Below are 16,385 nucleotides of genomic sequence, written 5' to 3' on the forward strand. Positions count from 1 at the left end.
TAAACATTAGCTCACTGAAGAATGATTTGGACATTAAATTTGATTTGCCTTTCTTACCTAACTTTTGATATTCTGCTTCTTAATCTATTATCTAGGAATCTATAATGACTATAAAATCTGTTTGGCCCTCCTTAATCTAAAGTTTAATCTTTGTTTGTAGAGTTTCTCTTTTAGCTTTCCAAGTCATTGATGCCGTGGTGCAGACTCTACACAAATGATATGCATGGAGGACCCACATAGGATCATTTCTCAGCTGAAAAGAACCAAGGATTTCAAGGGAACCCCACAACCTCTGCAGGGACGCTCTTGCATCTATCTCTTGGGGCCCAAAGGTCACATAAGAGAATGGATTCCAAGCAAAGCTCTTTGGAACGGCCCTTAAAAGCACAAGTGCGCAAGCAAGGCATGTTTCCAGCTTGCGCACGGAATAATGATAAGGGTGGGAGACCAAACCCCCCAATGATAGTGGTGGCAGGGAAGTTGCCTCGCAGCTAGCTTTTAAGCAAGGTGAAGGAGTTGCTTTGGGCTTTGTGTGTTGGGAACCTGATCTCCACCTTTCCTATCCTTTTGGTCAGAATATGGTACACACCCTTTGCTTTGAACATATGATATCTTCCTTGGCCACAGTGAAGAGCAACAACATATAGAAAAAAAGGAACCAGAATAAGAAAACAAGGGGGGGAGAAAGCAAGAAGAGAAGGGGGCTCTGTGAGATTCTCCAAAAATATGGAGTGGAACAAAGAAAAAAGAATGGAGGGAAGAGTGCAGGGGACATGTGTAGAGAATTCAGCTTTAAGTTGGATAGGGAAAAGAAAAAGGATGTGGGTGTGTGCCTACAAGTCAAGGTGCTTCCAATTGCCTCTAAAAGGGGGAAGCACAAGCACACATGTGCCCGCTTCTTTCCGTAAGATTCGTTTGATGGCAATGATTCGATTGCGACGAGAATTGAACAATCTTAGCCCTCTGAGGATTGTCGTTTTCGAATCTTGATAGATCCACCTAAATGATGTGGGGTCATGTGACCTTTTTTTTTTTTGTTTTTCTAGTCTTTAGCTTTTGAGGTCTTGTGATTTTGGTAGTTAAGCAAAGTGGGGGGTGTTAGGTTGGGGTTCATGGGAGTGATAATGGAGCCACAGAATGGTGCAATGGAGGAGAATCACTCACCTATCCATATGCCCCTTGATGGGCATTTCTCTTTCTTGCTCTCCTTTTTCCTTCTTTTCTTTTTCTTATCCCCATTCTCCATTCTCCATCCATGGAGTCTGAATGCTAAAGTGATTCTAGGATGGGAGTGGGGGTGACTATTGCATTATAATGGCCCATAATCGCATGATTGTACGGCTCTTGACTCGAAATGTTTAATGATTTAGTTTTAATAATGGTAGTTTATTTTGAGTCACAAGGCATCGAGAAAGATATATGGAACAAGTTTGTCGACTCAACCACCATGGGTGGTAAACAGGGGAGCTTGAGATCATAAGTACTCTTAAAGGTGAACTGCATATTAAATCAAATACATAAATAAGTATATATGGTGCAGTGCTTAATACAATAATACAAGATAATCCATCTTTAACCATGCCCATTCTTAGCTAGAACTCAATTACCACTATTTTATGAGGATCATAAATTTATGCCACCACAACTTGCTAGTCACATTGTCAAAGAAAAATATCAAACTCTCTGTTCCTGCATGGCATGCACAATCTCATAATTATCTTTTCATGGTACTATAAACTCTCTCTTTTTTTATTCAAGTCTTATCAGCTAATTAAAAGTAAGGGATCAAAATTTCTGTTTTATTTTTATTTCCTGTGTCAAACATAATTTGTTATTCTAAATTGCTTGCTGTAGAAGACTCCTATTAGCCTATGCATACTTTGTGGGTGTCATGCTTGATATTTTTAAAAAACTTAGGTCTCAAAATTCAACTTCCTCTCAAAATATACAAGGGATGTCACCTGACATTGTACTAGGTCAATAAAATCCCAATGTATCCTTGGATTTTCTTCTGTTATCTTTTCAAAACAAGGAACCAAAAGATAAAGCATGAATTGTCTTTTTATCTAATAAATCTGGTGGATTGGCCCTCCATTCCCTAGAAAACAGATTAATTGTGTATCAATTGCCATATGTCTCTAATGGATAAATTATATAAGATGGCAAAAGTCATATAAAAAATAATATACCACTTGCAGATTATGCAAAGCTGGCATACAGCAGGGAGATGTAACCGAGGAAAACATGGGAGTTAAACAAAGAATCCAGGCTGACGTGCTAAACGGTAATAAATATCAAGTCAAATCAAATGGTGGGAACAAGGAACTATCCATACCAATAATGCCAGTTTCCACTGAGAGACTAATGCGATGCACCATGTGATTAGCTGTTCATTCCAACTTTCTTCAAAAAGTTTTATATCCATGAGGTTCCATCTAATCTGGTCCCTCTAATCTTCAAAACAATTTTTATGATAAATACTTCCTAGCTCTTCCAACTTCTCTATTCTCCTATCTTTTATTTTTTTCAAAAAAAAATACATAGAAGGAGATATGAAGATTTTACAGAATGAGATGGCCAAAAATTATCATCAATCAAAAAATGGACGTCAATTTACCAAAAAAATTATCATCAATTGTATATTCTACTTATTAAAAAAATTAATCTATTGATATTCGATGGTATTGAGATGATGTATTCATCCATCTGTTAGATTCATCCATATGATAGAAAAAAATCATCTATTCATTCTAATTTAATTTTCAATTAAATATTTTTTGATAAAAATTAAAATTTTATGATCATATCTTAAAAAAAAAAAAAATACCTCGAATCATCCCTCTCCAACCCCTGTTTTTCTTATCAAAAAAAAGAAACCGGTATGTTAGACACCAATTTTACAATGTTCCTTGGAGGGAGGGAAAAGAAAATGGCATTGTTGTATCTCTCTCTTCCCTTTTTTTTTTTTTTTTTTTTTGTTTTTGGTGGAGGGACCCAAGAAAGGCAGGGGCACAACGGTCCGAAGCGGGGGTGCCGCGGGGCCCACACCTTTTTTTTTGGTTGGGGGGGGGGGGGTTTGGGGAGGGGGGTGGTGTGGGACCCATCCACCACTGGCCCACAAGTCTGTCGGATCGTGAACCCCCGCCCCCCAGCCGTGGCCCACACGTGCCACCCACGGGGCCCACCGACGGAGCGGCCCATTCACGTTAGCCGCGGGCGAAATAACGTACGTCCGTGGCCCGCGTGGCCGCATGTGATCGCCAGACGACACGTGTCCGGCAGCGGTGCAGGCCAGTTCCAATCCCTCCCGCATTAAATTAAAAGAAAAGACGGGACAAGTGGATGGAAGAAGATTTCGTTCAAAACTCTCTCCGCCATTCCCTCTTTTCTCCCACTACTTCCACAACAAACAATTACACATTCTTGTCCTCAATATTGCCACATCAATAGAGACTTTCGTGGGCCCTCGATCGTGAACTTATGAATCCAAACAAATTTCCTCTCTCTCTATCCCTTTGTTTGGTTTTCTTTCTTTTTGCTTTCTGAATTTTTTTTCTCTCTCTAAACCAACCCCTAATAAACCCCACCGCTCCCCACCCATTTCAATCGCATGCCCCCTCCCATTCCTCCTCACACCCTCCTCCTCCCCCCTCTCATCTCTTTTCTCTCCTCTCTCAACCCACAACAAATAGCAAACACCACCCCACCGCACCCACAACATAAAAACTCCTCTCATGGCAGTTGAAGCTCACCATCTTCGCCTCTTCCCCTCCCAACTCCTTAGAAACAGGTACCAACTCCTCACCACCCTAGCTTGTTCATCTCTCTCTCTCAGCCTCTCCCTTTTTTCCCACCTATGCTTCTTATTTATTATATTATTAAGGAACACTTCCTGTTCTTATTCTTGTTACAGAGAAATCATCAACGCGGGGGAGAACCAAGCCAGCAACTACAACACCCAAATGAGCTTCGTCGCGCCGGTCTCCGGCACCACCGGCTCCTTCATCCCTTTGTACAATCCTACCACCCACGCCGCCGCCTCCGAGAGCAGTCTCACCTTCAACAACCTTGCTGCCACCACCGCCGCCGTGACCCTCCCTAAGAAGAGATTGCGCGACTCCGACCACCCGCTCTCCTTCCTCGGCGAAGACATCTCCTCCCACGTCCACCAGCAGATGCTCGACATCGATCGACTCATCGTCCAGCACGTAATTCTCCAATCCTCCATTCTACCTTCTCTATCACCATACTTAATCTATCGCTATATATATATATATATATATATATGATGAAGCAAACTAACAATATATATATCTGCAGGTAGAGAACTTGAGAGTGGAGTTGACGGAACGGCGAAAGCGTTTCGCGCGGCAGATCCTGGCTGCGATCGAGGAGAGAGTATCGAAACGTCTAAAGGCTAAAGAAGAGGAGATCGAGAGGATGGGCAAGCTCAACTGGGCGTTGGAGGAGCGCATCAAAAGCCTGTGCGTGGAGAACCAGATATGGAGGAATATGGCTCAGACCAACGAGGCCACGGCGAATGTTCTCCGAACCAATTTAGAGCAGGTCCTTGCAGCCCAGATGAAGGTGGAGGAGGAGCACAAGGTCGAGGCCGCCGCCGGCGGTGGCGCCACCGATGTCGAGGACGCCGAGTCGTGCTGCTGCGGCGAGAACCAGGAAGAGGAGGGAAAAGTGATGGTGAGTGGGTGGCAGAGGTTGTGCCGGAATTGCCGGGTAAACGAGCCGTCGGTGCTGCTGCTGCCGTGCCGGCATCTCTGCTTGTGCGCGGCCTGCGGTCCGGCGATCGATGCCTGCCCCATCTGTAAATGCTGCAAAAATGGCACTGTCAATGTGAACATGTCCTGACTCCAAGAATAAACATATGAGATAAGATGCTGCTTTGGTTCCTTCTTTTCTTCAAATTATGTCCATAGTTTGTTAGATAAAAGAAATTTGTTTTATTATTTATATATCTACTCATTTATAAATCCAGTAGTACTACTATGGGTAGTACAATTTGTACATTTTGTTGATTTACTTGTAATTATTTATTTATTTTTTTAATTGTGGTGATTGTGGTTCCTTCCTTCAATCCTGGCTTTTCCAGCTCTCGGCCAAAAACAGAAGAAACCAAACCAAAAAGGCAAGAAAATAACAACAACGAGGGGACATCACCACGTGCCACGTGTAATGTCACCCGGCACGTCGGACGCCGAGGCGCGGGCCCCACCTCACGTACCCGCTATGCACGGCGTGGACTTCACTCCCCCCCGCGCTGCGGGATGGAAAAAACCAGACGAAGCCAAAGCCTTGCTCCATCTCCAAGCATGCGAGCGTCCAGAAAGCAATCGACGGTTGATGATGGGTTATAGAGGATGGTTTTGGAGTATAGGCGTCACAGGGTTCACCGAGAGACGGCGAATGCGGGGTTTGTTTGGGGTGTCATCGCGGAGCGAGTTAAGTTAAGCGGTTGCCGGACGAACAGGACAAAAAGAGGCGGGAAAAATCCCGGCCGCCCGGCCCGGGCCAGGCGACAACGTAGCTGGGGGATAGCGCTTCGTTCGGGCGGACCCCACCGCCCCCCCACGTGAACTGACCTTGAGACCTGGTGGGGCCACGTGAGGATATCACGTCGTGGCACCTTAAAATCCCGCCACGTGGTCGCAGCCACACTTCCCATGGACCCATCGTGGGGCCCACCTCTTCCACTATCGAGTTCCGATCGATCTGGGCCGTCTGATGCTTGATATTTCTAAGGCAACACTGTGCGGCGGTGATGGTTTCAGCGGAGTCGTCAGCTTCTTGTCACCGCTCATCATGGAGGGGGAGTGGGGGAGGGACCACCAAATATGCCGGTGGTCCCACGGCAGCGTTATTTGGGCCTTTTTAGCCATCTAACCCACCTCCGCTGTCTCACTTGGCCTCTACCGGTCGAAACTATTGACCTAAACCGCGTTCACACCATCTCATCCTTTTTGTCGTTTAGAGGTGGTCCATGATCTCAAAAACTGCAAGCCTTTACTTCCTTACAGTATCATTATTTTTTAATTGAAATAAATAATTCACATCATTCTCATATGGATAAATTCAAAAATTATTAAAAAATAAAATATCTCTAAAAATTTTCAAAACACTTATGAAGTTGGCCTATAGTATTTCGTCAGAATGCTCCGCAAAAAAAAAAAAAGAGGCTGTTTCAATTCATAGCCCCACTCGCTGTTATTATCTATTCATGAACAGCGGTAACCTTTGTACTCATCGGTTATTAGACTTGCGACGAAAATATTTACATAAGACATAAGTTACACATTATCATCAAAAAAAAAAAAAAAAAAAAAGACATAAGTTACATATGTCCTTGTTGAAGTCTATTCTGAACAACAACAACAAATCGTGCACTCCAAGCTCAACTTTTAATTGGACACCGTTTACCAACGTTTGTGTGGAAGGCCAGCATACTTCTATATTTTAATAATCTTAGTTTGTCATTGTTGTTGCCAATATACCTTGCAGTCAGTCATGGAATAATAAATCATTTCAGGTAGTGTCAATTGGCCAACTTGATGTCTCTTGGATTGATAAAGTTCAATCCTAATCTCGCTCCGATATTTAGCCGGCTCTCACTTATAATGATTAATTTTAAGAACAAAAAAAAAAAAAAAAGACGATGACGACAACGATGATGGTACATTCTTTATTTGTATTTTAATTGGTAGCAATGGGGTTGAGATCAGTGGCAGATATTTAAAACTAGAAACAAGTAAAAAGAATGCTGCTTCTAGAGAACGGACTGGTGGACCATGCATTTACGTATACACGAATAAATATTTAGGTATGTATGCATGCATGCTTGCGTCTTTTGTTGAATGACAGGGAGTCGTGGACGTGCAAGAAGAGGTGGGGGGGAGTAGACTTCAAATGAAGTATTGCATGAGTTGCTTTCTTTTCTCTTCTTTTATCACTTTTGAATTGGTCAATTATTCTACCTTCATTGATTCCTATAGTATATTGGAATAAATGAATGCTTCCTTGAATTGGTCACGAGTATGAAAACCTAGCATTGTTGTTTAGGGAAAGAACTCAAGGTTGAAGACCGTGTTATATATGGCGTTAGCATGTATTCTTTGCAGGACTAGAGGAGGTCAACATTGTAATGGAATTTTATAAGAAGGCATATAGATATCTTTTGGAATTATGATACCTATCCAACGACTAATTGGAATGCATTCGTATGCATTACAACATTAGGCAGCTAAAGGGGTTGTTTTGTATTTTCTTATTTTATTTCTTCCCTTCTTTTACAACAAACTCAGAAGAAATCTTTGACATATTATACATTGAAGGAGATTTCTTGGCAGTTATTAGATAGTTATTTGGAACAGCAACTTCGGAGATTGGTTCACATCTGCTTTGATAAGACTATTAGAAAATGAATGCATCACTATAGTCTTTCGAAATTATACATGTTTATAGCGAGGCTAGTAAGGCTATAAATTGGATAGCGATATATGTGGTTAATCACATTGGATCTACTTTATGGATGTCATCGACAGATATTCCTATTGAATGATTCAATATTTTACATTTCGATTTCCACATATGTATTTATTCTAGGTTGGTCTAATAATGTTAGTTTATCGAGAAAAGAAAAGTCTTCGACCACCCCATCCGATGGGGTGGAAGTTGTGAAGCAGATAAGGTGGTCCAATTCCATGAAGGTAACAAGCAAACTGATGTAATTCGTGGTAAAACCACAAAGGATAAAGTTGGAGATAACCTAAAGAAAATGATGACATTTGTGACTTATGTTAGACAATGACAAGAAGTGGTTTCAAATCCACGTGGAAAGATTGATAAGGAGTCAAGAATGGCCAAAACAAGTTGGAAACGATTTTTAGACAAGTACTTCCAATTGTGAGATTGGATCTCAGCAGACATTAGATGGGAAAGCACCATAAGGCACCTCCATATTGCTGAAACTACATTAAAACATGGGAATAATCTTTTCCACAGCCAGCTAGTGCTTTGAAGACTGGTAACCTGCGAGTTAATGCACCACAACTTCAATGCGGTCTTCCAACCCCTCTATGACCCACACCTTTAGTGTGAAATAAAGAAAAAGGAAAGCATATTAATGGTTGGCTTGGGTTTAGGTGCAGTGGACTTCTCGTGGGAGTGTCTGTAGGTCTGTGTTGTGTCAGATCATGTGGAGCACATCCATCACCAAAGTTAAAAAAGGATGCTGCTCTCCCATGTTTCCGTCCCCCCCTGTTGACTTCGTCCTTGGCCACAGTGTCGCATATCAGTATCATGTGTGTCCTCTCCTCCCTCGCAATCTTAGCATTTAGTGAGTGCAAAGTAATTAATTTGCAATGTTTCTCACACCCCACCATGGTCCAATATGGTGATGGACAGGTAAAGTTTAATCATGTGGGAAAAAATCCAACTGATGTAATTAATTGTTGCTAGTTTGGTAACAAAGTTATAGCCTGCTACTGGTTGGTGTGGTTATTTGTGAGGAGATTTTATATTTGTTTCTAAAGAGGAGTGTTAACCAAAGTGTTTGATATTGGTGATTTCTTTTGTCATACTTATAAAATTATTGGTAGCATGTTCTTTGTAGTCCTTCAGGGGAAGGAAAAGGCTTTTACTTTGGAATCTTTTCCACACCAGCAAAGGTGAACGCAATGGACTTGATGTGCCAGTGCCATCATAGTTGCGGACCACTCCTCATATCAAGCATACACTCCATGCGCCCTGTCGATGATCAAGAGGATAGGGATGTAGCTGATGATTCAATTTAGATTAATAATCTTTGTTTTCTTCTCATGCGGGACCATCTAAGGATACAATCAGATTGGATCTGCTTAGATACATATGAGATCGGATATAAAATAGGTCATAATCTATCAATTCGAATCCGACCTATTTATTAAAAAAAATCATAAATTTAGATCCAAACCGACCATTTTTTTAAATAGGTAAACAGGTTAGGCACTGCCACATGCTATAGCAAGTCCATTTGAAAACTCCCACCTTCCCCATGCTTTTAATATCTCCAGTGGTCTTGCCCCGCAGCTGAAAGAGATGGAAAGATGTGTGGCATAATTTGAAAGATGGACATGGTCCTTGCACTTGGGGTGGTGTGGTGTATGACCATGATGGCCAATTATAGAATATGGAATTATGGATGATGGAAACCCTGACTTTTTCTTGTGAATGGGCAGACTTGATTCCCCTGTTCCTAAAGATTTGATGTTGATTCCTAACTTTGATTTAGTATGCTCTTTAGAAGTGGCCCGAGCATTTAAATGGCACCTCATTTGCCCATCTTCTCTTCTAGCTGTGAGTGAGGGCCCCTCCTTGCATTTTAGAAAGGCATGGAGGGGTCAGAACAAGGATTAGCTAACCCAACCCCTAAAGTGGGAGTAGGGCATAACTCCTGCTCCTCCACCTAAAAATGATCTCTTTGGGCCAGGATTTCAATGCCCAAAATCCCAAAAGGGAGCATATTACTCCTTCCACCCATAAATGATGTCCTGCACCACCACCCTACCCCAATGCAATCGCTCTATGTGGGGTCTCCCAATAAGCCTGCCATGACCACGCTCTTCATGGATGGATTTGGTGGATGGAGTAAGGCTAAAGCAAGACATTTGTTTATTGCAGCATTGAAGCAAGAACCAAGAAAGATGGGAATGGGAAAGAGACCATTCTTCAAGGGTTGGACAGAAAGGTGCAACCATCAACTCCCTCCACTAATTTGTACAAATCCATGTGCTAAGTCTTGCTTTGGAGATTGCCAAATCAAATACAGGAGTCAGTGAAACTGCAAAGAAAAAAAAAAAAAAAAAAAGAGATTATTGAACCACCAATGAAATGGTTGTCTTGCTCTTGTTGGCCATATATGTTGCATAAAAGTCCAGCAAAATATCAGATTCCTCCACAATTCAACCACCAATGACACTTTAACTTATTCTTTATTCATCTGAATAGATGCAGATATTTAACAAAAGCTCACAAACGAGGTTCATGTGATATCTTTTCTTGTTTCGGTGGATTGGGACTAAGGAGGCTTTGCTTGGCAAGTGGCTTGGCTTAAATTATAGGCTTGTCCCTAGCAATGATCCCAGGCAAGGCTCCATTGGAAATGAATAAGAATTTGTCTATTCCTTCTCACTGTGACCTACCATCTTTCTTTGTTTAATGTGGGATTGTTCCAATATCAAGTGACAAAGCCCTTGCTTCATATGGCCTTGACCGTGACCTATCGTAGAATTCATACCAGTGGACCAAACAAAAGGTGACAGCCCCATTAATTTGATTCCCATGGGTTATGCTGTGGGGGACCTCACTACTTGTCATGGTATTACCTGGTCTGAGCATGAGCATCTATTATTGCCAATAAAAACAAATCAACAGCAATCCCTTCATTTGCACTAGAAACTTCTAATATGCATGGTTTACCCAATCATAATAAGATAATCTGAACATAATGTTGATATATATCATTGGCATCCCTAGAAAAAGGCTGGAATGTTGGATCATGTAGACTTGCAAGCAAACAAGATCTCAGTTCAGGTCCAATTTAGATCCGGTAGAAGTTGTTCTTTGTGCTAACCAAAATAAACAAGACCTTGTTGCTGCCTTACACCCCAACGTTTCCAGCCTCCCACCAATTATTGGAAGCTGAAAAAAATTCATCGGAAGCTGGATTATATGAATCATTCTAGGTGATGACTGACATAAAGAAACTGTGGCAACCATATTTTCCCAAGACAAATTTCAGAAATTCAGCTTAATATGATCATCTTTTTCCTTTTTCCTCGATAAAGAGAGAGAGAGAGATACCTATGCTATAATTACCTGGGTCCCTGTGCTTGGCAATGCATGACTTAACAATATTGGTTGCTTTGCATGGCCATTTCTCATATTAAGTGCAGGATTTTACGGTGGAGCACTCATTCGCACATTGAGAAATTCGGAAGATATTACCTTAAGGATCCTGGCCTTTTGATCTAGATGAGGATAAACTATAGGGATTATGTTGTATATGAATATTTGAGTGTGCAGTCAAGATATAATGTTATTTTCACTTTAATGAGAGTACTTATGTAGGAACATGGCCTAAATTTGAAATAGATAGGGCCCTGGCCTATATCCCTTCATATTTTTAGTAAGGCAGTATAATTACACGAGTAAATATTCATTACAATGATGATACTATGTCAAACTTATAACAAGCCAATAAGAAAATTTGCATTTCATCGATTGCCATGTATTTCATCGATTTTCATAATGATACCCCACACTGTCCCATCGATTCTCGATTTTTGATTGGCTTATTACAAGTTTGATGTGGTATCATCGTTGCAACGAATATTTACTTCAATTATATGGCCCTTGTGTGGATTCAAATATTAGTATCAGAATATAATAAGTCAATGACAAGACTGAAGTCCATCTAATCCACCATACTATTTGATTCTATATAAAATGGTTGGCTTTGAATAACCATAACATTGGATAGATCTGCGACAACACGAAGCAGCTGAAAGTCCATCTACTCCTCCGTGATATTAGATTGCTCTTCATCTTTTTGTTGTGGTATCAGTCTGATATGTTTACTAAGAGATGAACAGTATGATAAATTGGGTTACATCGTATGTGGTAAAGCACTCTGAAGGCTGAATCTGAAGACAAGGCGAGATACATCCGCCGATCCTGTAGGATCTTTTGTACTCTGATTTTATGGGCTGCTTTCACATCAGAGTGGCGTAACTGCCTCCCCCCCCCCCCCACACACACATATATATATATATATAAAGAAGAGAGAGAGACCGCAACATAGAAATCAACTTTTGCCTTAATCCTGTGTAGTTGGGCTAGAGATGCTTTAAGTTTTCACAAACCCATATGACCATTCTAAAGCATTAAACCTCTCATGGGAGGACCACCAATATGTACACAGATTAAAAGCTTTAAAAAAGAAAAAGAGGGTAAAAAAAAAAAAAAGAGAGAGAGAAGGTCTAGAACATGGCCTCACACCGACCTGGTCCGAAAAGTGGTGGCAACCGAGTGAGGATGAAGAATAAGTGGGGCCAGAGGCTTTTATTCTGGGTTGCACCGCGACAGTTGTGGCAGCCCAGCATTTTATAGTCCACAGCCACCAATTCAGAGTGGGCTGGGCCTTGTAATAATTTGAACAGGCTATCCCTGTTCATGCCCAAGAAGAAACCCAAAAAATCCAAGTTGTTTTTCTCAGACTGATTTTTTTTTCAATTCAGGATTCAAATGCTCAAAGTTTTGCTTTATGTGTGTCCAGCCTAAAATAGTGGAAAATAATGGGAAATCAGACAAGTAACTCATTCTTCCTTGTCTTCTTCTTCTTCGTGCTATTGGAAATCGAATCTTAGGCAGAAGACTGGCTCTCAATCCTAATTAGCTTTATGCCTCCTCACTAAGTTTGCTTCATGAAAGATCTCTAATCATCTGAAAACTGTCCCCATGTCATTTGATGGAATTGGACCCTGGTACCTTCTTTATACAAGAAGAGGGTACCAATTAGTAGAATTATGCCCCACTTGTAAAGGTATCACATAATATCCTATACATTCAAGCGAATGTTACTGTCACTTCTCCCATGTGTAATAAATTCTATTCCAGTGCCGGCTTTTTGGGAGAACCTGGAGCATTGCAATGATATGGCAAGCATTTTGATTGAAGAACAAGGAAAGAAACCAAAAGGAGTAGTAGACTTTAGATAATTTATCTTCGCCACCAATCTTGCTGCATTAGATCCAATTCAAATCCATATGCCTTGCAAGCCTGCTGTGCTTGATTAACCCATAAAAAATAGCAGCAATATTTCTGCAAGGCTTTAAATAATGATGTAATAATCATTATAACAATAGTTTTGTCTGCTATGATATAAATAATATTCATGATTTTTATTTGTTTCTTTTTCTAAATTGACAAAAATCAAGTATCCAGCCCAAAAGCTTTAGCTAGTAGGTGCACACATCCATGAGCACATAAGCACCGCTAGAGTTTTTAAGCTATCTAATGTGAGATTATTCTTCAACACCTCCTCTCACATAAAGAGCACTGATGTAAGTATCATAAAAAGGAAAGATAAAATAAGGCAAAAGATCCTCTGGCTGGACTTGGAAGAAGAAACCAGGAATTTTACAAAAGAGGAAAGATCTGATCGAAAATCATCTCAAGGAACCTATAGATAAAATCCTATCTCAAGAGGAAATTTTTTAGAGGCAAGGATCAAGGATCAATTGGTCAAAGGATGGAGATAGAACACTAAATTTTTACATATAAGTAACAGAAAGAGAAAAAAAAAATACAATATCTGAAGTGAAACATTAGGTCTTCATTAATTACTGCAAAGAAGTCATTAGAATGCCATCAAAATCCTCCCACTTTAATAGACAACCAAATTGGCACTCGATTTTTGATGGAAAAACCTCGGATCTCTTAGAATTGGATAAGCCATTCTCTAAAGAAGAAATTAGATATGCTATCTGTAGCCTAACAAGAGAGAGCTCTTGGACCGGATGGATTCCTAAATCTCTTTTATCAACAGTTCTGAAACATACTGAAAGAAGACATTTGCAGTGTCTTAAATGAAGTACACAACAATTCCGCAAATATCAACAGGATAAACTACTCTTTTATTACTTTGGTGTTAGAAAATATTCTCAAAAGTGATTTCAATTAGATCGACAAATTTCTTGGACTCTTTAATATCCAAATCACAATCAGCATTTATGAAGGGACGACAAATTAATGATGGATTCTTAATTGCTATGGAAACCATATCTCACTGTGGTAAGACTAAGCAGAAAGCCCTAATATATAAAATTGATTTTAAGAAGGCTTTTGATAACATAGAAAGAGATTTTCTTATTGCTTTCTTAAAAGTTAGAGGATTTGGTGAAAAATGGTGTAATTGGATTTTTAATATTCTTCTTACTAGCAAAATAGTTTTACTTATCAATGGCCAGTCAAATGAATGGATCCTCTCAAAGAAGGGCCTCAAACAAGGAGACACTTTATCACCTTTGTTGTTCATTTTAGTAACAGACTTCTGAGATAGGATGCTTAAGATGGCAGCTAGAAACAAACTAATTAGTGGAATAGGACCTCAAGAAACTATAAGAGCAAATCAATGTTTGCAATATGCTAATGACACCTTAATACTATATGATGCATCTCTCAGAAGTGTTTAGAACATCAAGCTCCTAATATACTCATATGAACTTCTTACGGGCCTCAGAATAAATTATGAAAAAAGCTCCTTGATAAGGATTAGAACATCTGAAGGTGAGAACAAAAACTTAGCAAGAGTTTTGGATTGTAAAACTACCAGATTGCCCATTAAATATCTTGGATTCCCACTACATCTAAACAAGCTCAAAATGTCAGAATGGAACTTTCTTATTGAAAAAATAGAGAAAAACTTGGCAGCATCGAAAGAGAAGCTTCTATCATTTGGAGGATATGTAACCCTTGTTAACTCAGTTTTGATGCCGTTCTGACATTTTGGATGAGTATATTTCTCATTCCATCTGAAATTATTGACAAGATCAACAGGCTGCATGAAAATTTCTTATGGAGGGGTGACAAAACTTACTTATGGGGGATATTGTTTAATGAACTGAAAGCAAGTCTGCAGACTCAAGAGGTTAGAAGGCTTAGGAGTGCAGAATCTAAAGATCTTCAATCAAAGCTTACTCATCAAAAGATGGTGGAGATTTTTCAATGAGCAGAACAACAACTGGAGAATTCTCATCAACAAGATTTACTTCATCAATAAAATCCCTAGCTGGCAGACTCCACAAACTCTCAAACAGCCATCAACAGTATGGAAAGATGTATTAAAAGTACATGAACTATTCGGTTGCAACACTATCTTGGAACTGGGTGATGAAGAAAACATATCCTTTTGGCATGATCATTGGACACGTAATCAACCTCTTAAAAATATCTGCCCTTCTTTGCTTTTCTTCTCATCAAACAAAAGTATTTCAGTGGTAAATTTTCTGAACAAAGAGGATGATTGAAATCACTTTAGAGCCCCACTAAATTCAGTGGATGAAGAATCTTTGGAACAACTCTCAGCCACTCTTAGACACATAAATCTTGCCATATGACCTAACACAGCAATTTGGAAATAGACAAGGGATCACAAATATACAATTAAAGCCTCTTACAACTTCTTCATCCATGGAGGGGTCATTTATCCTTTTGCAAAAATTATCTAAAAAACCTCCCTCCAAAAAAGTCAATATATTTAATTGGTTTCTATTTAATAACAGACTATAAATAATAGATAATTTAAGAAAAAAGAAAATCATGGTACCATCCAACTGCTTATTATGTGATAGTGAAGAAAAGACCACTGATCACCTCTTCATATGATGTAGATATGCTCAGACAATCTGGCTCAAAGTTAAATATACTCTATCTATACCACAACCCACAAACACTATAGAAAGTTTATGGACCGAATGGGGAAACTAACTCAAACCAAGCGCAGTTAAAGTATCTCTAGATTGCCTTCTTGCATTGGTGTTTTGGAGTCTCTGGAAAGAAAGAAATGGTATAGCTGCCAAATTTGAAGCTAATGCTCCCTGTTGAACTTTTCAACAGTGCTACTATCTCTTGGAAAGCTGGACTTCTTGTTACTGAAGCACACTCAAGAAAAATCCTATATAGCTGCCAAATTTGAAGCTAATGCTCCCTGTTGAACTTTTCAACAGTGCTACTATCTCTTGGAAAGCTGGACTTCTTGTTACTGAAGCGCACTCAAGAAAAATCCTATTAAGATGACGAACAGGCTATAGAGAAATAGAAATGATTGTTTCTAAAGAGAGAGTTCGATAAATCCGATATTTGTTTCGGAAAGCTAGAAACCTTAAACTTCTCTGCTATAAACATACTGTAAATATCTCTTTCATTCTTCTGCATTGATCTGGAAAAAATGAACCTTCGTTTTAAAGCTGATTAAATCTCAGATCATACCTAAATGTGTAATTTTCTTTGAAACTTATATTAATAAATTGGGATGGTAATACCTCCCTTTTTATTAGAAAGAAACAACAAAGTAGGTAGATGGGTCAATGAGTATATAAGCACCACTATCAGTTCTTGACTATCCAATGTGGGACTATAGCTTAGTGGGAATGTAGAGATATTGGTAGGTAAGAAGGATCACGAATTCTAATACTATATTAAGATCCAATCCAAAATCTTAGGCTAGTAGGTAGATAGGCCTATGAGTATATAAGCACCACCAGAGTCTTTTGATTTATTTACCATGGAACAATTCTTCTAAGCCAACCTAAAAGCTTAAGCTAGTAGGTGGATAG

The 16,385-nt window shown here is 39.7% G+C and overlaps 2 protein-coding genes across 4 annotated transcripts in view; both read left to right on the top strand.

Annotated features, from left to right (window-relative positions):
* LOC105034945 (protein WHAT'S THIS FACTOR 1 homolog, chloroplastic) overlaps positions 1–1,352 on the top strand; it is a 45,053-nt gene extending 43,701 nt beyond the window's left edge. For 2 of the 3 annotated variants that reach the window (XM_073259676.1, XM_073259675.1), the window contains exon 4: positions 161–1,352. The gene's annotated coding sequence lies outside the window, so the exon portion shown is untranslated. The remainder of the gene's footprint in view (positions 1–160) is intronic. The other variant, XM_073259678.1, reaches the window with a different exon arrangement.
* Positions 1,353–3,589: 2,237 nt separating this feature from the next.
* Positions 3,590–5,064, top strand: LOC105034946 (probable BOI-related E3 ubiquitin-protein ligase 3). The gene is made up of 3 exons (XM_010910304.4): positions 3,590–3,790; positions 3,914–4,208; positions 4,321–5,064. The coding sequence occupies exons 1-3, from the start codon at positions 3,735–3,737 to the stop codon at positions 4,864–4,866; spliced, it is 897 nt and encodes a 298-aa protein (XP_010908606.1). The 5' UTR covers positions 3,590–3,734; the 3' UTR covers positions 4,867–5,064.
* The last annotated feature ends 11,321 nt before the right edge of the window (positions 5,065–16,385 follow it).

Source organism: Elaeis guineensis, chromosome 6, assembly GCF_000442705.2.
Source record: "Elaeis guineensis isolate ETL-2024a chromosome 6, EG11, whole genome shotgun sequence".
NCBI classification, from domain to species: domain Eukaryota; kingdom Viridiplantae; phylum Streptophyta; class Magnoliopsida; order Arecales; family Arecaceae; genus Elaeis; species Elaeis guineensis.

What these genes read in the sequence shown, in the direction of transcription:
- LOC105034946 (XM_010910304.4), top strand. Translation starts at nt 3,735, where the DNA reads ATGGCAGTTGAAGCTCACCATCTTCGCCTCTTCCCCTCCCAACTCCTT. An exon ending in TCCCAACTCCTTAGAAACAG is followed by an intron (nt 3,791 to 3,913) that starts GTACCAACTCCT and finishes TTCTTGTTACAG; the next exon opens with AGAAATCATCAACGCGGGGG. An exon ending in ATCGACTCATCGTCCAGCAC is followed by an intron (nt 4,209 to 4,320) that starts GTAATTCTCCAA and finishes ATATATCTGCAG; the next exon opens with GTAGAGAACTTGAGAGTGGA.